This window comes from Oncorhynchus tshawytscha, linkage group LG16 (assembly GCF_018296145.1).
Source record: "Oncorhynchus tshawytscha isolate Ot180627B linkage group LG16, Otsh_v2.0, whole genome shotgun sequence".
Taxonomy (NCBI): domain Eukaryota; kingdom Metazoa; phylum Chordata; class Actinopteri; order Salmoniformes; family Salmonidae; genus Oncorhynchus; species Oncorhynchus tshawytscha.
The window spans coordinates 50,872,378-50,897,161 of NC_056444.1; the positions used below are offsets into that span (position 1 = coordinate 50,872,378).

At 42.3% G+C, this 24,784-nt stretch overlaps 1 protein-coding gene across 6 annotated transcripts in view; it reads right to left on the reverse strand.

The window, feature by feature from the left end:
• LOC112258283 (helicase ARIP4-like) overlaps positions 1 to 24,784 on the reverse strand; it is a 68,476-nt gene that overhangs the window by 26,672 nt on the left and 17,020 nt on the right. For 2 of the 6 annotated variants that reach the window (XM_042299307.1, XM_042299306.1), the window contains exons 2-3: positions 10,439 to 10,599; positions 1,491 to 1,622 (exon numbers count right to left, since the gene is read on the reverse strand). In XM_042299307.1, coding sequence (XP_042155241.1) covers positions 1,491 to 1,622; positions 10,439 to 10,541 — 235 coding nt within the window. In that variant the 5' untranslated portion in view covers positions 10,542 to 10,599. Of the gene's footprint in view, positions 1 to 1,354; positions 1,431 to 1,490; positions 1,851 to 2,130; positions 2,285 to 10,438; positions 10,600 to 24,784 lie in introns of those variants that run through there. The other 4 variants (XM_042299308.1, XM_042299309.1, XM_042299310.1 and 1 more) reach the window with 4 other exon arrangements.

Below are 24,784 nucleotides of genomic sequence, written 5' to 3' on the forward strand. Positions count from 1 at the left end.
TGGAAATCTGTCCTTTGGTCTGATGAGTCCAAATTTGAGATTTTTGGTTCCAACCGCAGTGTCTTTGTGAGACGCAGAGTAAGTGAACGGATGATGTCCGCATGTGTGGTTCCCACCATGAAGCATGGAGGAGGAGGTGTGATGGTGCTAATGGTCTAAATTGATTCAAGGTGACAGTCTAATTTATTCAAGGCATGCTTAACCAGCATGGCTACCACAGCATTCCGCAGCAACATCCCATCTGGTTTGCGCTTAGTGGGACTATCATTTGCTTTTCAACAGGACAATGACCCAACACACCTCCAGGCCGTTTAAGGGCTATTTGACCAAGGAGGAGAGTGATGAGTGCTGTATCAGATGACCTGGCCTCCACAGTCACACAACCTCAACCCAAATGAGATGGTTTGGGATGAGTTGGACCACAGAGTGAAGGAAAAGCAGCCAACAAGTGCTCAGCATATGTGGGAACTCCTTCGAGACTGTTGGAAAAGCATTCCAGGAGAAGCTGGTTGAGAGAATGCCAAGCCTGTACAAAGCTGTCATCAAGGCAAAGAGTGGCTACTTTAAAGGATCGCAAATATATTTTGATTTGTTTAACACGTTTTTGGTTACTACATGATTCCATATATGTTATTTCATTGTTTATGTCTTTGCTATTATTCTACGATGTAGAAAAAGAAAAACCCTGGAATGAGTAGGCGTCTCCAAACTTTTGACTGGTACTGTATATTTTTCAGTCAGGGATTTTTCTCCACGTTAATGATTACACTTTCGTTTAAAACGTTCATACCCTAATGGAAAATTCCCCCATGACCATCTAGGAGGTGGCCCCACTGGGATCACAACACAACTGTCCATCCAATCAACTACCAAAACCAGAGGAATGGACAGAAAGAAGAGGATAACGAGACCGAACCACAGGCTACCAGTAATAGAAGGCTACCAATCGTATAGAAACAACGTGGCCACATCCCTGTATGATGTGGGCTGTCGTGTATAAAAACATGGTTGTTGTAGTTGACCATGTGTCGCTCCTAATGCTGCACCCAGCCAGACTACTACCAGTTTAATCTAACACTAATCCTCCCACTTGTTTAGGTTACCATAGAAACAGTCAATCAAATAGCCCCCAGATCAAACAAACGGAAGTGCTCCCCAACAGGGAACAATATGAGAGTGAAGAGAAAGAATGAAAGGCTAGCGGGTGTCAAACTAATGCATAAGTAGGGAGCGTTACACAACGCTGGTGCCACACTTACAAAACAACTCCAATTCACAGACAGTAACCACAATGTAAAAACACCCTTGTTAAATCATCACCATTTCTCACTCACAACAAATAATCCATCCACACCTCTTTTTCCGGGTCATCATTTATTCATTCGAAGTGTCCTCCTCAGACATCACCCCGACTTGCTGCGGTCATAAGGGTCAGTGACGCTCGCACAGAGAAGGGTCAGTGTGGCAGCGGGGTTCAGGGGATCGCCTACCTGTAAAGGTCTCCGACTCTTCCAGCAGCAACATGCTTCGTCTCCGTGAGGGGTGTGTGGGGTGTCCAGAGAGCGTGTAGCAGGCGTGCAGTTTGCCCCTCTCTGAGTAGTCTCCCTCTCCGTTCCCCTGCTCTGATGGTGAGGAAATAGATGGTCTGAGTCCAAGTACCGCTGTCTGCTCCCGAACTCACTAACACACTTCCTCTAGTTGAAAAAGTCTGCCTCAAAGCTGTAAGGCAGAACCGATCTTCTTGTTTACCTTTGTCTCTGTCGCTATCTGTTTATCTGATGAGATGTTTTTCCGACTGACTTACTGAACCCGTGAGCGGCTGGCAATGTGAGTTGTGAGTCAGGCTCACAGCAACCAGGAAACTACTAAAAACTCCTTACATAAGCGCTCATGCTGGAGCCGGGCCCCTAGTGGGGGGTGGGGGTGTGTGTGTGTGTCTATGTACGCATATATAGACTATTGAAGGTTGGAAAGAAAGTCCAAAAGATGCTCAAGCTTAGAGAAACTCTCAAAGACTAAGTGGTAAACATAAAAAGTATACCAAAACCTGACAATATGATAAAACCTCTCCACTGCCATTCAGCTCTTGCTAGAGCCAGACTCCCCCTTACTCAGGATTTAGACACTTACCCATCATCTCTGTATGAACGATGATATACTCCTACTCTGGAATGGGTTTCATGTCTGTCCTCTTGTGAAGCCAGAGTATCCGTGTCAGCTCTATTCTGCCTCTGCCATGCTGCCCCAGTCTCACAAAGAATAGAGAGCATGGTTCTGTAACCAGGGCCACCGCCACAAAGGACAGAAGGCTATTGGGACCATTATAAAACGATAAGGCGCTGAAAGCAGCCCGGCCCTGCCTGCCAGTCACAAACCCCCCCTTCCACCGGTAGTGTCAGTATGTCGTCAGCAGACACCTCCCCCTTAGCAAGGCTGCCTTAGGTAACAGAGGTAAGAGAGTTCATTCAGACAGGGGGAACGAGGGAATAAGGAAGGAAAGGGGGACGTTCAAAACAATGCAGCGGACTTCGATCACGGGACCCTTTCAAAACACACAAACCCATCCAGTTTACCCAGATCAATTTCCAACACACACACACACACACCACACACATGTGGAGGCTGCAAACAGTAACCCACATCTTTACACTCCAGTCCCCACCTTGTGGAAGAAAGAGCTAGAATCAAGAGAGGAAGGAGGAGAGGAAAGAAAAGGTAGAACCAGACCTGTGAAGGTTGCTAGCTTGATAGTTTTTGGGTGATGTATTATCTTTTGTTATTTTCATATGATGTGGGCTGGTGACAGCTTTCATCTTGAAAGTCCAATATCTTGAAAACTTGACCACTGACATGCAAAACATGTTGGGACTGTATCAAAAGTGGACTAATGACAAAAAAATACCCAAACATTGTTTTTGAGTGTATTTCCTCACGTCCCAAAGAGTAGCAACACTAACACACATTTCCATAGACACGCCTTGACTTTGCGCAAGTCTTTTAGCTCACATTTCTCTCTGTTTACACAGTCTCAGCAAATGAAAGGGAGGCATGGACTGAGTAATTGACACTTATAAACAACATTTCAATCCAAGTCAGAATGTACCCATTGAGTGACATAGCAAAAGGAAAGCAGGGACAAAACAATGTGCTGGATTTGTTTACTGCTGTACAAAACAGACTTCCCTACTATTTCCTCCCAACAGACACACTAAAGAACCACACACACACACACACGTGCGTGTAACAGGGCTCTAATGTGGGACCATTTTGGATTGCATTTGCACCTAAATATTTTTTCTCTACAAAATGGATGTTTCATATAGGAGCACGAGATAATAATAGTAACGATTAGACTTCAGTGCTTTAGAGATTTTTGTTGTTGTTGCGCATAGTCATTAGCATCATGGTTGTGCCATTACTACAGCGACAACGGCTTGTTTCTAACACAAACGGTTCAAAAGAGATGACCCGTATTACAGACGCAACATTTGTTCTTTCTACGGCAGATTGGCTGGCCATATTACTTTTTTTCCCCCCCATGGGCCATTTGTTTACGCCTTGTTCAGTCACATTACCTCAATAGCTAGCTAGCTAACAACCTGGTAACTTTGCTAGGAGGCGACATCCGAACGTTTGGGGGCACAGGAAGAAAGGAAAAGGGATAGCTTCTTCAGGAGATCAATGATCATAGCAATGAATGAATAACAGATGTCTCGCATGTCTTCACCTACTAACAATGTTCTTAAATAGACTTAACATTTTTATGGAAGATTGTGCTTTTCACAATGTAGAAACCTAATAGTCCACAAACGACTGGTATTTGTGTCAACATATATATTTACAGGGTCACATACTAGTTTCTAGAGCACAACATGTGCCTCAGAAGTAGCTATAGCACCAATTAGGATATTCCTCAATCGATTACAACAATATTTTCTGGTGCTGCTAAATATTATGTCGTCCTCCTAACTTTTATAAATTGGGAGAACCACTGCTACCAATGACAATGTTTAATATAGAGCCCTGATGACAAGTGCAAAACATTGAGCACACACACGCACATAAAACAGCTATATTCTTAGATGTGGAGCAGCTATTTTGTGACAGTGACAGCGTGACACAGCCTTTGTAGTACCTGCCCTGCCAGTCTGTTCAATCATTACGTTATCCCCAGGTCCAGCTGTGTCTCCAGTCCCCCATCCCTCTTGTTCCCATCTGCTCACCCAGTATCCAGGGCTCTCTCTCACACACACACACACACACACACACACACACACACACACACAAAACTTGACCCAAAAACAAGAGCTGCTGCTGGGCCGAGGAACCAGCTCTGGGTGTGCTTTCTGCAATCATGAAAAGCCCAACTAGTGCTTGTGAAAGAGTCTTTTGGGGCGTTTAAATGAAACAAATCTGCCACCAAATAATGCAGTAGACTTACACGCGTGTGCGCTTGTCTGAACAATTTGCACATCCATGGCCTCACAATATATAAACACCTTGTACAGAGCCTCCACCTGGTCTCGTCAACAGGATATTTTCAGCTGCTCTCAGCCACCCTCGACTATTCGTTTCAAAGTCAAATGTTGAACCAATGGCTCCTGTGGTTCACTGGACAGTGGTGCATCTGCTGCAGCTCCGTGCTGCTCCACGGGAACCAGGGGGTGGGGATGCCTGTACACTCTGCTCGTTTGCTCCTCTCCCTCCATGCCTGCAAGCCTGTCCCCCTGCTTCACACAGCCAGTCACTCTATACTTTGTTTCTGGCAAACCTTTTGTGCCTGTCTGACCTCCGCTGCCACCCTACCTGTACATTTCCACTGCCTCAACGTGTGGCTGTCGGTGTTGTTTTGAACGGTATGTCTCAGCTGGGTGAGTAGGCAGTGAAGAAATGTTAAAACTATGGAGCTGAGCCCGGGCCTGGTTGCATAAAACATTCTGGGGGACAGGGTTCAGGGTACACAGAGAGGGAAGGAGGGCCACAGCACAGGGGGAAATGGGCACACCTCACAGAGCTGAGCTCTCACACCAACACAAGGGAACTAAAAGGCAGACGGGGGAGAGGGATGGGAGAAAAGAAAGAGGAGAGAAGTTTGAACGGAACTTCCCGTGGGAGCGTTGTGAAGGTATCGTAGCAAAAGGGTTGGTCAAGAAGACAAAACAGGTATACAGAGAGAGAGGGAGAAAAACAAGTATGCTCACGACTTTGAGAAAGGGGGAGAGAGACAGAGAGAGAGAGCGTCCAGGCTCTGGTTGTTATGGCGACAGTAACAGCACAGAGAGCGGGTGGCATGGGTGACGGTGCTCTGTGACTATTACCCGAGAGAGAGAGGAGAGGAAGGAGGGAGAAAGAGCACAAAATACACTTCAGAGCCCAGATTAAATATGCTCATTCAAGTAACATAGGAGTACGAACAGTTAATTGGCCAGCATGCATGAGTCAAATGCTAACATAGACTGTTGCTGCCCCAATTATGACAAACACATGCACTAAGCTCCCTCTCTCTCTCTCTCTGTGTGTGTGTGTGTGTGTGTGTGTGTGCGCAGTGTTGGCTCAAAAAGAACATAACAGGAAATATGTCACGTTAGTTACATGGCCCCAAAAGACACCATGTTCTCTGTGATGCTCCACCTTCCATGGTCTAAGATAGATATCATCAACACATGTTGGTGTGCTTGTAAGTGGTGTGCTTGTAAGTGGTGTGCTTGTAAGTGGTGTGCTTGTAAGTGGTGTGCTTGTAAGTGGTGTGCTTGTAAGTGGTGTGCTTGTAAGTGGTGTGCTTGTAAGTGGTGTGCTTGTAAGTGGTGTGCTTGTAAGTGGTGTGCTTGTAAGTGGTGTGCTTGTAAGTGGTGTGCTTGTAAGTGGTGTGCTTGTAAGCGACGCTGTGCTTTTTTTTGACACCACACCAAAAAGCAAGTTCTGCAGGCTCTAGTTTTGTCTAATCTTCATTATTCTCCAGTCGTGTGGTCCAGTGCGGCAAGGAAAGACCTAATTAATCTGCGGCTGGCCCAGAACAGAGAGGCACGTCTTGTTCTTCATTGTAATCAGAGGGCTGATGTAAATTCTATGCATGCCAGTCTCTCTTGGTTAAGAGTTGAGGAGAGACTGACGGTTACTTTTTATAAGAAACATGAACGTGTTAAATCCCAAATTGTTTGCGTAGTCAATTTACACACAGCTCTGACACACACACACACTTACCCCAACAGACATGCCACCAGGGGTCTTTTCACAGTCCAAAAATACAGAACAATTTCAAGAAAGCATACAGTATTATATCGAGCCATTATTGCATGGAACTACCTTCCATCTCATATTGCTCAAATAAGCAGCAAAGAAACAGATAAAGCAACACCCCGCGACACAACGCCTCTCCCCTATTTCACCTAGATCATTTGTGTGCATGTATTGATATGTAGGCTGTGTGTGCCTTCAATAACAAATCTTCTGTTTTTCTGTCCAATTCTGAGCTATTCTTGTCTATTAATGTTGAGTATTGTGTCATGTGTCATGTTCTGTGTGGACCCCAGGAAGAGTAGCTGCTGCTTTTACAACAGCTAATAGTTATCCTAATAAAATAACAAATGCCAAGGATGGTGTGGAATTGTATTTGACTTGATGGGAAAAAATAGGCCCAATTCCCAGACTCATACAGCTACAGGTGAATGGCAACATGATAGTTGATACATGTATCATGTGGCTCAGAAGACTATTTTGAGAGCGTTTTCATGTTTAGTTAAAGAAAGAGACTGTGCTGACCTGAGGGTACATGATATGTTATGAACGAGGTCAAGAACCTTGCTCTGCAGCTTGGAGACCTTTACGGTATACCAGTGATTTTCCCAGGAAATGTTTTAAACGTTTAAACACAAGCAATTCTGTTTTCAAAACGGCACCAATCACTTTTTAAGGTGTGTCCTGAAAGTGTATTTCTGCACCACGCTGACTGGAAGCCACAATAAAACTATTCGACCGAATCATGTTTAGGGTTCGAAAGTTCTGGTTAACTTTCCCAAAGGTCTTAAGTTTTTCCAAAATCCCGATTGGAAGATTCCCAGAATCAAGAAGGAATAAGCAGGAAATCTGGAATCCTCCAACCAGGATTTCAGGAAAAACCTGGGAATTTGGGGAATGTAAGTAGAATTACACAACCCTAAGCACGTTAAATGCCATGTTGTCGTGTTGAAGAAGATGGATCAGTGCAGCACCTGCTTGCGGCTATATGGATAGATATCTGGTAACCAAAAGACAGGAATAGGAAGAAATTAGACATATATAGAGTTAGCATGGAGATGGCAGAGGGAGGAAGTGATCCTCACTTCCCCGGGCCTGCCGTTGGTACTAGTGACCTTAATCCTACAGCAATATGTTAACATCCAGACAGGCCGGGGCATAGAGCACAGACGGGGAGTAGGGTTACGTAATGTGTACATATGTCTGACGTATGTGTGTGTGTGTCAGAGTAAGTAGGAGTGTGAGAGTGCATAAGTCCTGACACTGAGCAGAGTTAAAGTACAGTAGCTAGCCTACATGTTGAGTAGTTATGCATATGTTTTCTTTTTTTAATAGTTACATATTGGGATATCATTTTTGCGCTAGTTGGGTGGTACCTGCACCAAACCTCCAGTATATTCCCTTCATAGATTGTTCTCGGTCTTCTTTTTTTTAATAGGGAGCCAATTTGTTTTCAGCCCCTTTAATTTCCCTGACTGATCAAAACTCTTTCTCTCATGTTCTCGTCTCTCTGCAGCAGACATATGGTAAGCGATATGTTTACTACATCGAATCGCGATAAAATCACTGTAACGAATGGCAATGCACATCGTATCGACACCTAAGTATCGTATCGTGAGGTCCCTGGAAATTCCCAGTCCTAATATTGAGGGCAATCCCTTTTCCTGACTGTGAACCAACTATTTCTATAACAAAACATGACAAAGAACCGAACACACAGACAAACTCTATTATTAAACCCAACTCTGATGCTTAAGGTCGCTGTGCGCGTGTGAGCGCCCGCGTGCTGCAGTAGAGCTGTACGGCTGAATGAGGCATAGTTGCGCAGACACAAAGAGAACCGGAGGAGGCGAGGGGTAGAGGGCTGTCTCTCATAACGCAGTGTCACAGTGACATAGACAAAAACGGCTGTGTGAATGTCACCACAACCCAGGGAGTGAGCAGCACAGAGAGGGTAGGAGAGGGAAATAACTGCCCAGAGTGGGTGAAATTGCGCTTTGGTGATGAATTTCAACTTACTGATGTTTAAAATGCATTTTAAACAAGACAAATATGATTATTCACGTTCTGAAACTTTCAGTGGGGACTTTCTACCATTGCATTACCAGTATATCCAAAAAGTCAGATTTCGTAACCTAATACATGCGATAATAAGCACCGAGCTCTGTTGACAGAGCAGTGCAGCTTTCTCGCAGCAACTTTTAGGACTGGACATGTTGAGCCTGTAAAGTAGCCTTTATTCTCGCACAGCATCCAGCCAAGCTGAATTTTCTTTCATTTGAACCACTTTTTTCTCTCTGGCCTCCATTGATTTAGTCACCTGAATTTGAGCCATCATACAAGGGTAAAAACTCCAATAACATTTGAACGGATTATGACAAAGACATGAGGTTTTGGACCATTGTTTTTTTTTTACCCATTGGTCAAAATATGAATATTTCATTGGACACCCTACCCTCTCTCTCATAGGTATGAGCACGGTTAATTAATTAAGAGAATATCCGAATGTAGACATTAGTATTCGACTTTGATTACTTGCCAGAATATATATAATTTTTAAAAAACAAACTATACAAACAATGAAAAGGCTTTTCCTGAATTAAATAAACGTGACATTGCTACATACAGCGCATTCAGGCCCCATGCCTTTTTTCCACATTGTTACGTTACAGCCTTATTCTAAAATGGATTCAATTACATTTTCCCTCATCAATTTACAACCAAAAACTGGTTTTTAGAAATAAAAAAAACAGAAATGCCTTATTTACATAAGTATTCAGACCCTTTGCTATGAGACTCGAAATTGAGCTCAGTGGTCTCCATTCTTAAATGGAAGAAGTCATATCCAAATCAATTGAATTTACCACAGGTGGACTCCAATCAATTTCTAGAAACATCTCAAGGATGATCAATGGAAACATGATGCACCTGAGCTCAATTTCGAGTCTCATAGCAGAGTGTCTGAATACTTATGAAAAAAAGGTAATTCTGTTTTTTTTTTTTTTTTAAATACATTTGCCAAAAATTCTAAACCTGTTATTGTGTTATTGTGTGTAGATATATTTGTATGTATTTAATCCATTGTAGACTAAGGCTGTAACATAACAAAACGTGGAAAAAGCCAAGGGGTCCGACTACTTTCCGAATGCACTGTAGCTTGTAAAACTGGGAATTTGTTCATTTAATATTCATGTTTGTTTTATTACCTATTGAACTGCTTCATTCAAGACACAAGTGTGTCCCGAAGTTGGAGGATTTACAGATCCCCTCGTCACTTTCTGGGAGTCACCCTCTGAGTTTAGTTAGCAACACGTGCCAACGGTGGGCCCCCGGTGGGCTCCTAAAGACATGATGGGCCACCACTTGGGTGAGAGGGGGGGGGGAATAGTTTTTTGGGGGATCCACTGTTTCGCTACAAGGATTCAGTGGTGAAGATCGGAAGATGCGAGGCTAGAGCCCTCAACGTTTCGTCAAACCAACCAGGGTGGTTTTGTTGATTACTAACACAAAGCACTGTTGTTGACAGGCTTCAGTTCAGTCGGCATTTCTTTACTCAAGCCAAGGCAGTTAGTAGCAAGCAGTGATCCAATCGCTTTTTAATTTGTTTTGTGCAATGCCTCTCGGGCAGACTGATAGCGCAGCAGCAATCTGGTAATTACAAGGCTAAGGGAGCGCACCAAATAGCCCAAAATAGCCTTGCTAGCTGGCTATCGTAACTAGCTTCTTTACATGGATTTGATGCAGTCAAGACAGCCACTACCAGATGGTATGACAGCTTATGAAACAGTAACACGTTTGCCTAACCCCCCCGACCCCTCCTGAAGCAGAACAGAGTTCAGACAGGATTCATCTCCTGTAAAGTCATGCCACCAAAGACTACCCCGAACATCTGTGTAAATGCTGCCAGGTACAGACAATAAGAAAGGGGAACACACGGACGCACACCACTGAGAAGATATGACTGTAGGTTTTCAAACCACTTTCATGACATCAGTTCAATATCACTCCTAATCACTTGCACCTCCCCAATGACAAGTATTTTCCTCCCATTAAAACCTGTTGTATAGGCATCTTCGTTGACGCTTTCCATGCCAGACATAATATCATTGGACTGTAGCCCACGGAATCATATCATCTCTACTCATGGAATTTCTTTATACAACATTTAATCAGGATGCGTGTGTGTCTTTCAGTTTCCACCTACCGGGGACGTCATCTTCATCATCGCCATCATTCTCATCCTCCTCCTCACTGTTGAGGCAGTGGGGCTCCATCATGTGTCTCCCAGAGGTCTCCTCGTCAGACATGGTGTCCCCTCAGTCACGCCGGGGGCATTACCTAGGCATCCTCACACACACAGGCCATCTGCAACACACACACACACACTTCTTATTTGGACACTGCTTTGGCATAAAAATGTAGCCTACACAGTTATTTAATTTTTGTTCTATGTCTTGCAGTGCAAAAAAAATTAAAATAGTAATTGAACACACACACTACCATGACAATCTCGCAGAGCGACAACTGACAACATACGGAATTGCCAATGCATAACTCAAAGCCGTCTAACAATACCATTGAAACTAGAGCCCGACCGATGCATCATTTCACTGGTACTATCTGCCGATAACCAATATTCAATAAAAGGATAAAAAAATGGAATCTCATGCCACCTGAAAACTTAGTCACAATGTAAGAAATCCACATTTGAAGCATACAGCGGCTTGCGAAAGTATTCACCCCCTTGGCATTTTTCCTATTTTGTTGCCTTACAACCTGGAATTAAAATAGATTTTGGCGGGGGGGGGGGAGTTTGTATAATTGATTTACACAACATACCTACCACTTTGAAGATGCAAAATATTTTTTTGTGAAAAACTAGAAATATCACAAAAAAACAACTTGAGCGTGCATAACTATTCACCCCCCCAAAGTCAATACTTTGTAGAGCCACCTTTTGCAGCAATTACAGCTGCAAGTCTCTTGGGGTATGTCTCTATAAGCTTGGCACATCTAGCCACCGGGGTTCCGCTGGTGTATCTTTAAGTCATACCACAGATTCTCAATTGGATTGAGGTCTGGGCTTTGACTAGGCCATTCCAAGATACTTAAATGTTTCCCCTTAACTTCTGAAGTCTAGGGAGCAGTATTCAGAAGTTTGGATGAATGAGGTTCCCAAAGTAAACTGCCTGTTACTCAGGCCCAGAAGCTAGGATATGCATATAATTGGTAGTATTGGATAGAAAACAATTTTTTTCCAAAACTGATCAAATAATGTCTGAGTATAACAGAACTGATTTAGCAGGCAAAAACCCAAGGACAATCCATCCAGATTTTTTTTTATTTTTATGGAGGTGACATTTAAAATGCCTGTCTATGGGGAAATCAATGGCTTCCAGTAGATATCTTTAGAAAGATAGTCGTAGATAGTCTTTAGAAAGAGTTTCAGGCTTGTTTTTTGTTGTGGTGCTCATTGGTGAATGCGCGCACATCGTTATTTATCTCCGGTAATGAACATACTATTCGCCATCTTAAATTGTATAGTTTATTTACATATTAGGGTACCTGACAATTGATTATAAACGTTGTTTGACTTGTTTGGATGAAGTTTCGGGATTCATTTGTATGCATTTTGAAAGAGGGAAACCGGTGGATTACTGAGTCAAGCACACCAACTAAACTGACTTTTTTGGGATATAAAGAAGGACTTTTATCTCTATTTCTGACTTCCGTGATGCCTCTGCTTGGTTGGAAAATGTATGTAATGCTTTTGTACGCGCGACGTTGTCCTCAGATAAACCACTTGAGTGTTGCTTTAGCAGTATGCTTAGGGTCATTGTCCCGTTGGAAGGTGAACCTCCGTCCCAGTCTCAAATCTCTCCCTCAAGTATTTCCATGTATTTAAGCGCCATCCATCATTCCTTCAATTCTGACCAGTTCCCCAGTCCCTGCCAATGAAACAACATCCCCACAGCATGATGCTACCACCACCATGCTTCACTGTAGGGATGATGTTCTCGGGGTGAAGTAGGTGTTGGATTTGCACCAGACATTGCGTTTTCCTTGATGGCCAAAAAGCTCAATTTTAGTCTCATCTGGACCAGAGTACCTTCTTCCATATGTTTAGGGAGTCTCCCACATGCCTTTTGGCGAACACCAAATGTGTTTGCTTATTTTTTTCTTTAAGCAATTACTTTTTTATGGCCACTCTTCTGTAAAGCCCAACTCTGTGGAGTGTATGGCTTAAAGTGGTCCTATGGACAGACACTACAATCGCCGCTGTGATGCGTTGCAGCTCCTTCAGGGTTATCTTTGGTCTCTTTGTTGCCTCTCTGATTAATGCCCTCCTAGCCTGGTCTGTGAGTTTTGGTGGGCAGCCCTCACTTGGCAAGTTTGTTGTGCCATATTCTTTCCATTTTTTAATAATGGATGTAATGGTGCTCCGTGGGGTGTTCAAAGTTTCAGATATTTTTTATAACCCAACCCTGATCTGTACTTCTCCACAACTTTGTCCCTGACCAGTTTGGAGAGCTCCTTTTGTCTTCATGGTGCCACTTGCTTGGTGGTGCCCCTTGCTTAGTGGTGCAGCCTCCAGTATTTATGCTGCAGTAGTTTATGTGTCGGGGGGCTAGGGTCAGTTTGTTTTATCTGGAGTACGTCTCCTGTCCTATCCGGTGTCCTGTGTGAATTTAAGTATGCTCTCTCTCTCTCTCTCTGAGGACCTGAGCCCTAGGACCATGCCTCAGGACTACCTGACATGATGACTCCTTGCTGTCCCCAGTCCACCTGGCCGTGTTGCTGCTCCAGTTTCAACTGTTCTGCCTGTGATTATTATTATTTGACCATGCTGGTCATTTATGAACATTTGAACATCTTGGCCATGTTCTGTTATAATCTCCACCCGGCACAGCCAGAAGAGGACTGGCCACCCCTCATAGCCTGGTTCCTCTAGGTTTCTTCCTAGGTTTTGGCCTTTCTAGGGAGTTTTTCCTAGCCACCGTGCTTCTACACCTGCATTGCTTGCTGTTTGGGGTTTTAGGCTGGGTTTCTGCACTTTGAGATATCAGCTGATGTACGAAGGGCTATATAAATAAATTTGATTTACTGCTGGCTTTAGGGCAGTTCAGAACAGGTGTGTGTGATATATATACACACACACACACACACAGATCATGTGACACTTAGAGTTCACACAGGTGATTACAGGTTGTTACAGGTTGTAATGCAACAAAATAGGAAAACCGTCAAGGGGGATGAATACTTTTGCAAGGCACTGTATTTCTTGGAAAATTGCTTGTGTATGGCAATTTGAGAATGTGGAAAAATTACACTTTCATTTCCCCCATTGTAAAACAGTATATCGGCAGATATATTGGTATCTGTAAGTTGTTCCCACCCCAAAAATTTGAATTGGACCCAGTGCTTGACTTTGGCAGGAGCTCACCGGAACGGAGTACCGGCACCTCAAATTTTCTACTGATAGAGTTCCTGGACCTCTCATAATATTTTATCTCAAAAGTATTGTGCATTTACTGCACCAAAATATAAAACAGTACCAGCATCCAAAACGAGTACCGGCACCTATTTTAGACCAAGTCAAGCACTGATCGGACCCCCCCAAAAAACATATAGACCGGGCTCTACATAAAACATTGACTTCATTATCACACATGCCTATATCAACAACCAAACATCTCCTCCCATCTTCAATGTTTCCAATACAACAGTCACTGAGGATTCCCTGGGTTTCATCAGGGGAACATGGTGGACTTTCCAAGAGGGTGGATCAGAAGTAAGGTGCAGGGGATTATCATCATCATTCATACCCCAACCCTGTTCTCTTTATTTTTTCTCCATCTTTCCCCCCCTTCTCTCCTCCCTCCGCCCTTCTCTCCTCCAACACCTCTTCGCTTCCTCCATCTTTCCCTCTCTCATTCCACCCCCTTTTCTCTCACCAGTGGTTCAGAGGACCCTCCGGTGATCAGCCACCCCCACTCTCCTCTGAACTTAATCTCCAGCACCACTGATTCCTCCTGATTCTCATTTCCCCCTCTTCAGTCTCAGTACTACCAGTCTCTCTGGCTGCCTCCTTGCTGCTTACATAATTTAATTTGCTGTTTTTAAGAATTAAGCCTTCAGATAGCTCTTTGTTGACTGTTGCTGGGTGTTATCATCCATTATCAGCACCGGCCTGTACCATACCCGCCCTAAGCTCTCTCCTGGCCTCTTACACTAAGTCTGAATTTGTCCTGCTAGGTGACCTATACTGGGACATGCTTAAACCCCCTGACCAAGTCTTAAAACAATGTGACTCCTGAAATCTCTCTCAGATTATTATCAGTCCCACAATAATCCTGATAGGCATCAGTCCGGTGTTTTCTGTAATGACCTTAGTGATCACTGTTTTTTGACTGGCTCTTGTTCAGGCAAAATGAGAAATAAGTGCACTCAGGCTATCTGGAAGGCCAAAGTGTGTTACTTTAAGGAGCAGTTCTCTCTCTGTGGGTCTAACCCCAAGAAGTTCTGGAAAATGTTGAAAGACCTGTAGAATAAACCCTCCTCCTCACAGCTGCCCATGTCCCTTAATGTTGATGATTTGTTGTTATAGACAAGGAGCGTATGGCTGAGGTCTTTAATCAACACTTCATTAAGTCAGGATAACAGACACAGCCATGCCTCCTTGCCAGCAACATTTCCTCAGCCCTTCTAATGCAACTAACCCTGATGCTCCTCCCTCTTTTTCCCCCCTTCCCTGCTCCACAGTTTCTTCCTGCAGGTGGTCACTGATTCTGAGGTGCTAAAAGAGCTCCTTAAACTTGGCCCCCCAAAAATAGCTAGGTCAGATGGTTTAGTTTAGGGATGCACGATATATCGGTATTGGCCGATATTAGCTAAAAACGTAACACAGAACTAGAGCTACACAGAACTAAAGCAGAAAAATACTAAGCCAACAACGAAACAAGTTGAAGTCGAGCAGTCATTTGAAAGAGCAAGAACATTTCAGCGAGAACTCACAGGCGAAAAACAAAACGCCAAGATAATGGAATTCGTTGCCCTTGACAATCAACCGTTCTCTGTCGTGGATGATGTTGGCTTTTGCCGACTGGTCGAGCACAGGTACACTCTACCAAGTAGGCTGTATTTTTCACATGTTGCCCTACCGGAGTTACACAGTATTGTTGAAACGCACATCCATGAGCTACTTGCTATGGGTGTCACTGCATTTAGCTTCATGACTGATATTTGGACCAGTGATGTCAGCCCCATGAGCATGCAGAGTCTGACAGCACAGTGGGTCGCCGAGTATTTCGTACTGAGGAAAGCTCGATTGCACGCTCAGGAATGTGCTGGTTCTCATACCGCTGCTGCCATTTCAATGACATTTGAGAACATGTTTGAAACATGAACAGACTCCTAGCTCAGACGTGATACCCTCTGTCATGGCTAGGGTTGAACATTTGGGGGAATATTCAGAGGTGGAAACTTTCCGTGGGAATTAATGGGAATTAACGGAAACATATGCAAATTAATAGTAATACCATTTAAATGTAGATGTTTTTTGCATTGGATATATTTGCCATATATGGATATAGAAACAAAAACCTTTTACCTTATCATAAGTAGACAATTGCAAATTATGAAATCCTTCCAATAGAAAAAAATGTAGTTTAAAATTGAACTTTAATTAAATGAGTTGACTCTTCACATGGAATGATTTCACTGAACAACAAAAGGGAATATTGAATGATCCCCAATGATCCATCGCATTTCAGAACTGCAGTTTCCTCTGCTTGGAGCAACAGTGAAGTGGGCAGGACAGTACAGGTTTCTTTTCTTACATCTGCAAGCAGAGTCTGAACATCAGACAGGATGGCATTGTCCCCCTCTACGTGCAATGGCTACTGCTATAGGTTTCAGGAGTTTCAGGCTGCTTTACCACTCTCTCCCAAAATACATCATCCAGGAGGATCTTTTTGATGGGACTGTCCATATCAGGAGACTGTGATATGGCCATTTCTTGGAGACTCCTTCCCCTCCATGAGACTGTCAAACATGATGGCAACACCATCCCAACAGGTGTTGCTGGGGCAGCTTCAAATGTGGTGCTCTTATTCTTCTCACTTTGCTTGGTGAGATAGATTGCTGCTATGACCCATCACATACCTAACCATTTCCTTGGCTCTCTTGTAGAGTATATCCATTGTTTTCAGTGACATGATGTCCTTGAGGAGCAGATTCAATGCATGAGCAGCACAGCCAATGGGTGTGATGTGAGGGTAGGACTCCTCCACTTTAGACAAAGCAGCCTTCATGTTTGCAGCATTGTCTGTCACCAGTGCAAATACATTCTGTGGTCCAAGGTCATTGATGACTGCAGCTCATCTGCAATGTAGAGACCGGTGTGTCTGTTGCCCCTTGTGTCTGTGCTCTTGTAGAATACTGGTTGAGGGGTGGAGATGATGTCGTTAATTATTCCTTACCCACAAACAGTCAACCAACCATCAGAGATGATTGCAATACAGTCTGCTTTCTCTATGATTTGCTGGACCTTCACTTGAACTCTGCATCTAGCAAATGAGTAGGTAAAGCATGTCAGGTTGGAGGGGTGTATGCTGGGCGAAGAACATTCAGGAATCTCTTCCAATACACATTGCCTGTGAGCATCAGAGGTGAACCAGTTGCATACACAGATCGAGCAAGATATTCATCAGCATTTCTCCGACTACGTTTCTCCATTGAGTCCCAAAAGAAATCTGATTCCAGGAGGACCATGAGCTGTTGCTATCGATAAGGTGTCGGATCCATAATTTTCACCTCAAATAGAAGTAGAGGGACTTTTGTCAGAGGTTGTGAGTGCTGAGGGAACTTTATGCTCTTGGCCAGATGATTCTGCATCTTTGTTGCATTCTTCACAGAAGATTTGTCACAGTATTTGCACATTTACACAGCTTTTCCTTCTACATTAGCTGCAGTAAAATGTCTCCACACATCAGATAGTGCCTGTGGAATTTTCCTGTAAAGATCAGAAGAAAATGAGTAAAACAAATACAATTCCATGTACAGATAAATAGTTAAGCAGTTAGATGAAACAACTCCTTTGTAAGGGGCGGCAGGTGGCCTAGTCGTTAGTGTTGGACTAGTAACTGGAAGGTTGCCAGATCAAATCCCCGAGCTGACAAGGTAAAAATATGTCGTTCTGCCCCTGAACAAGAAAGTTCGTTGGCCTTCATTGAAAATAAGAATTTGTTCTTAACTGACTTGCCAAGTTAAATAAGAGTAAAATAAAACAAGATTTTTTAAATAAGATGAAACATGTATGACAACAGGTGAATTAAAACTCAGCAGGCTCAGGCAAGCTAAAACCCACATGGTAGCAAAAACTAACTAGCAGAAATTGTTAACAAGTTAGAACTGATTTAATACACTTTGCTGTTGTGCGCACCGAGGAAGAGCGGGCACGGACAGACAGAACTAAAACTTTACTGATTGACATGTATGAATGAAAACCTGGTTGATACTAAAGAAATGAACAATGAAACAGCACAGCAAGTAAGCGATTGAATTATGCTTTACTAGTAATGGGGACATATGTAAATGCCAAAAATATATATTTTTGATCCGTGTGTGTGTAACTATAACTGTACTAGAATGCTTAAAAGTCAGCAAAAGTTTTAAATATTGCTTATTGGTATCGTTTTTTTGAGGGCATGGAAAATATCGGATATCAGCCAAAAATCTACCAATTTTTTTATATTTTTAAATCAGCCCAAAAATGTCATACCTTCAGAGGTCATTCAATTCAATATTCATCAATAATATATAAAAAAGCAGTTTCTGGCTAAAGAGACAAGACCAACAAGGGAAATCCATTAACTAATAGTACAGGAAGATTGCAATAAAAACAATACTACAGAGATACAAAATAAGTTTGTTTTTCCTCTAAGAACTTGAGGAACTTATTCAAGAACGATCTAATGTAATCTATTACAAAAAAAAAGCAAACTGGTGGAATATGCAAGAAATTCTGCCTGAATCTCCAATACAGGAATGCTAACAATTTTCTTTTGCAGGAAATTTACTGAAGATGGAGTTGTCTATGATTCGCCGAATGATATTTTAAAAAGTGGAAGCTAATTATTTTAGGCAGATGTTATCTTTTCCGTCTCATCCTCTCCCACTGAATGAAGATTACGGTAAGGAATTCTTTCCAAATAATATAAAAATGGAAGATTAACAAAAATGTACAGAAAGATCCATGTGTAGGCCAAATTACAGAGGAATAACTTTTTGAGGCTATTAAATCCTTTCATTCTAGAAAAACCCCAGGGCTTGATGGCATACCGGTAGAGGTATATCAAGCCTTTTTTGATATACTAAAAGCTCCATTGTTAGATTGTTTTAACTACTGCTATAGAAATGGTAGTCTGCCAGGTACTCGGCAGGAAGGTCTGATTTCTCTATTAAAACAAGACCCAGATAGCAAATCTAAAAAAAACTGGAGGCCCCTTACACTTCAATGTTGTGAACTTGTGACTCAAAAATACTAGCGAATTACATAGCACTCAGAATTAAAAAGGGTTTTACCAGGTATTGTTCATCCTGATCAGACAGGTTTTTTACATGGACGATACATTGGAGATAATATACGACAACTACTAGAAATAATAGAACATCATGAAACATCTAAGAAGCCAGGCCTGGTATTTATATGGGATTTTGAAAAGGCATTTGATAAAGTAAGACTGGATTTTATTTATAAAATGGCAGGATTTTTTCCAATTTCAGTAATTCTCTTATAAAATGGGTAAAAAATTATGTATAGCAACCCCAGGTGTAAAATAGTAAATAACGACTACTTCTCAGAGTTTTGAATTGTCAAGAGGATTTAAACAAGGGTGTCCACTGTCACCATATCTATTTGTTATGGCCATTGAAATGCTAGCTATGAATCAGATACAATATCAATATAGGATTAGAAGTCCAAGGCTTAAAAACAAAGGTGTCCATATATGCCGATGACTCAAGTTTTATATTAAGTCCGCAAGCTAGAACCCTGCAATGTCTCATTGAAGATATAGATAACTTTCCTGTATTCTCTGGACTAAGACCTAATTATGATAAGTGTACAATATTACGTATTGAATCTTTTAAAAAATACAGCTTGTACATTACCCTGCAGTTTACCTATAAATGGGCTGATGGTGAAGTAGACATACTTGGTATTCATGTCGCAAAATATATAAATAAGCTCTCCACAATGAATTTCAATAGAAAACTTGTAAAAATAGACAATATCCTGCAACCATTGAGGTAAATACAGTGGGGCAAAAAAGTATTGTATGGCTCTAGCCCTCACCCTCCGATCCAACAGGTCCCAGGCGTGCTCAATGGGATTGAGATCCGGCCTCTTTGCTGGCAATGGCAGAACACTGACATTCCTGTCTTGCAGGAAATCAGCCATACTGCTCGTCCTGTGCGTGGTGGCATTGTCATGCTGGAGGGTCATGTCAAGATGAACCTGCAGCAAGGGTACCACATGAGGGAGGAGGATGTCTTCACTGTAACGCACAGCGTTGAGATTGCCTGCAATGCTGTGACACACCGCCCCAGGCCATGACTGACCCTCCACCTCAAAATGAATCCCGCTCCAGAGTGCAGGCCTCGGTGTAACGCTCATTCCTTCGACGATAAACGCAAACCCAACCATCACCCATGGTGAGACAAAACCGCGACTTGCCAGTCCTGTCTGGTCCAGCGATGGTGGGTTTGTGCTCATAGGCGACATTGTTGCCGGTGATGTCTGGTGAGGATCTGCCTTACAACAGGCCTACAAGCCCTCAGTCCAACCTCTCTCTGCCTATTGTGGACAGTCTGTGCATTGATGGAGGGATTGTGCATTCCTGGTGTAACTCTGGCAGTTGTTGTTGCCATTCGGTACCTGTTTTGCAGGAGTGATGTTCGGCTGTACCAATCCGGCGCAGGTGTTGTTACACGTGGTCTGCCACTGCGATGACAGTATGGACATTGCAATTTATTGCCCTGGCCACATCTGCATTCCTCATGCCTCCTTGCAGCATGCCTAAGGCACGTTCACACAGATGAGCAGAGACCTGGGCATCTTTCTTTTGGTGTTTTTCCATAGTCAGTAGAAAGGCCTTTAGTGTCCTAAGTTTTCAGAATTGTGACCTTAATTGCCTACTGTCTGTAAGCTGGTAGTGTCTTAACGACCGTTCCACAGGTGCATGTTCATTAATTGTTAATGGTTTATTGAACAAGCATGAAAACCGTGTTTAAACCCTTTACAATGAAGATCTGTGAGGTTAATTTGTAAAAATCTAAATATCTTTGAAAGACAGGGTCCTGAAAAAGGGACGTTTCTTTTTTTGCTACATTTATATAATGGATATGAATTGGGTGGGTTGAGATTATTAAATATAAAAGCACTAAACCTCTAAAAGTTTCACTTATTCAAAAGGTTTTACTTGAAACCTAAATGGTTCTCAAGTAGATTACTAAGAAAAGCTCATCCACTGTTTAAAATGTGCCTTTTTGCCTTTGTGCAGATTGCCATGTCTCATTTTCAATTAATTGAAAATGATACTTTTTTCAGAGTATCTCTCTTTTTCAAACAAGAATTGCAGAGCTGGCTACAATTTCAAATTCATCCCCCTGAAAAGATATAGAACAAATTATGGCTGAACTCAAATGTGCTGGTTGATTAAATACCTGCATTTATTTATGCATATCGGTGCATCCCTAGTTTAGATCCTTTCTTCGTCTTTAAGGCTGCAGCCCCTATCATCCTCATCTACCACCTTTTTAACCTGTTCCCATCGCTTGAAAGGCAGTCATGTTGCATCCTTTATTTTAAGGACAATTTCTATCTTGCCCTGTTTATCAAGTGTTGGAAAAACTTGACAATCAACTGACTGGCTTTCTTGATGTCTATAGTATTCTCTCTGGTTTGCAATCTGGTTAATGCTCAGTTTATGGATGTGTCACTTCAACCCTAGCATCAAAAACATTGCTCAGGCAGAAGGAAGCTCTCTCCATGTATATGCAGATGATACAGTCTTGTACTCAGCTGGCCTCTCCCCGGATTTTGTGTTAAATGTTCTACAACAAAGCTTTGACTGTCACAACTTTCTCTGCCCTTTACCTTGGTTTTTGCGGTGTTCAAAACAAGATTATGTGATTTGGTAAGAAGAATGCCCCTCTCCCCACTGGTGTGATTACTACCTCGGAGGGTTTAGAGCCTGAGGAGCAAGTTACATCATACAAGTATTTGGGAGTATGGCTAGACGTTACACTGTCCTTTTGTCAGCACATATCCAAGCTGCAGGCCAACGTTAAAATCTAGACTTTCATCGATGGTAAATCGCTCCTCTTTCACCCCAGCTGATAAACTAACCCTGATTCAGATGACCCTCCTACCCATGCTAGATTACGGAGATCAGCAGGTAAGGGTGCACTGGAGCTGCTTGATGTACTTTACCATTCGGCAATCTGATTTTCCACCAATGCTCCTTTAAAGGATACATCACTGCACTCTATACTTCTCTGTAAACTGGCCATCTCTGTATACCTGACGCAAGACCCACTGGTTAATGCTTATTTAGAAAAACACTCCTAGGCCTCACTCTCCCATGTATGAGATTACTACTGCATGTCTCAACTCCCCACCCCCCCCCCACCCCACATCCCTGGGCCACTCCTCTTTTCAGTTTGCTGCAGCTAGAACAAGCTGCAAAAAACACTCAAACTGGACAGTTTTATCTCCATCTCTTCAGTCAGAGACTCAAATCATGGACACTCTTACTGACACTTGGGAGTATTTTGCGTGATGTATTGTTGTCTCTACCTTTTTTGCTCTTTGTGTTGTCTGTGTCTAACAATGTTTGAACCGTTTGTGCTGCTACCATGCTAGGTTGTAATCTTAGGTATCTCTTTATATAGTGTTGTGGTGTCTCATCATGATGTGTTCTGTCCTACATATTTTTTTTATCCCAGCCCTATCCCCACAGGAGGCCTTTTGCCTCTTGGTAGGCGGTCACTGTAAATAATACATTTGTTCTTAACTTCTCTAGGGTAGGGGGCAGCATTTGCAATTTTGGATGAAAAGCATGCCCACATTAGACTGCCTTCTACTCAGGCCCAGAAGATAGGACATGCATATAATTAGTAGATTTGGATAGAAAACACACGAAAGTTTCCAAAACTGTTAAAATAATGTCTGTGTGTATAACAGAACTGATTTCGCAGGGCAAAACCTGAGAAAAATCCATTCAGGAAGTAGAATTTTTTGTTTGTTGTAGTTTTCTATTCAATGCCATTACAGTATCCATTGACTTAGGACTCAAATTGCAGTTCCTATGCCTTCCACTAGATGTCAACAGTCTTTAGAAATGGTTTCAGGCTTGTATTCTGAAAAATAAGGGAGTAAGAGCAGTCTGAATGAGTGGACCCTGCCGTGTCAGAGCTTTTTCATGCGCGCGGCTGAGAGTGCCTTTCTTGTTTACCTTTTATATTGACAACGTTATTGTCCGGTTGAAATATCAATTATTTAGGCTAAAAACAACCTGAGGATTAAATATTAACATCGTTTGACATGTTTCTATGAACTTTACAAATACAAATTGGATTTTTTGTCTGCCTGTTGTGATTGCGTTTGAGCCTGTGGATTACTGAAGAAAACGCGCTAAAGAAACTGAGGTTTTTGGATATAAAGAGAGACTTTATTTCTGACTTGTGTTACTCTTCTACTTGGCTGGTTACTGTTTGAAATGACTTGTCTGCTGGGCTATGTTCTCAAATAATTGTACGGTATGCTTTCGCCGTAAAGCATTTTTGAAATCTGACAGTGGTTGGATTCACAAGAAGTTCATCTTTAAACCTATGTAAAATAGTTGTATATTTTCAGAATTTTTAAAATGAGTATTTCTGTATTTGAATTTGGCGCTCTGCAATCTCACTGGATGTTGGCCAGGTGGGACACTAGCGTCCCACATACCCTAGAGAGGTTAACGGACTTGCCTAGATAAATTAAAAAAGGTGCAGAGAGGACCACTCCTTCCCTTCCACTATTCAGTGTTGCCAACTTAGTGACTTTGTTGCTATATTTAGCGAGTATTCAGACCCCTCTAGCAACACATTTTCAAAAAAGCGACTAGCGACAAATCTAGTGACTTTTTCTGGTGTTATTGGAGACTAACGTGAAAGCACTATCGTTCTTAATATTCTCAACGAGCAGCAGGTGCTGCTGTGGGCCCCACCCTCATCCCAAAGCTTTTTTCTATTGTCTCTTTTTGGTCCATTTAGATAGTATACAAAAAAAATGTAAAAAATGTTATGGTTAAAAATGTTCATGTTTTACTGTGACTTGTTGTAGGCTCCTAAGTGGACCATAAGGTTAAAAATCAAACCAAATTAAGAAAACTAAACTAAGTAACTCTGCCAGAGTGTCTCTTTTGGGTCACTTTTGCTGGTCCCAAGCCTGGATAAAGGAGGAGGGTTGGAATTGTGACATAAAAAAACCCAACAAGAATGCAGAAAGTTCATTTGTAGTTCTAAACATATTTAGGGTGTTTTTTACTCACTTTTTGTCTCTCTCACGACGTTATTCCTCTCCTACAGCGTCCATCACAATTACATGGCCAATTATGCAAATTAGACGATGGCGTCATTTAGCAACTTTTAGGACAGCCAATAGCTACTTTCTTTACTGAGGAGTTGGCAACACTGCACTATTCAAAGCACACACACACACTAGGGAGCCGGCCAATTGTCCGGGAGAAGAAAGAAAATCCCTTTATAAAACATACATATTTTATTGCCTAGTCATTGATGGAAATACCAGTCAATGGAAATACACTTGACCGGTCATGCTTATAAACGGATTGTAAACGGAAAATCTGTCAGATGGCGCAAGAGAGCTGTTGCCAGAGCTTCTCAAACTGCACATTTGTTGCTGCTGGAATGAAGCGTGCTTTTATAATCATTGCGTAACAATTCTAAGCGCAACCGCGTGTTAACTGTTTAAGGCCACGATTAAAAATAGCTACCATTTTAATTTCTCAACTGGTAATTGAAGCGCGCTTCCCATTCGCTATTCAAGTGCATATAGGCAACGGTAGGCAGGCTTCAGCGCGTCACACACACCACTTTACAATGAGCTGGAGGCAGTACGTATTTTGAAAACATATACTTAATTGTTTGAAACCTAAAAGTTTTACATTACGATGCATGTCTTACCTTGCGTCAAATTAAAATCCATGGAAACATAAAGGTAATTTTAAAAAGAGACTTACTTCCATATGACATTAAAACCAGTAGCCTATTTCTCTCTGGTTCTATTGGTTTTCAAATCAACTATCTTTCATTGTCTAGTAGCCAAAGGCACAATCCCAGTCATATTAGCAACCTATGCTAGTTGTTGCATCTGTACATATCCCCTCAACATTTTTAACAGATATTTTAATCTCTGTCACAAGAAACCACTTTTTACAACAGTGTTTCCCGCTAATTGCATTGTGGAACAAACATTTGCGCG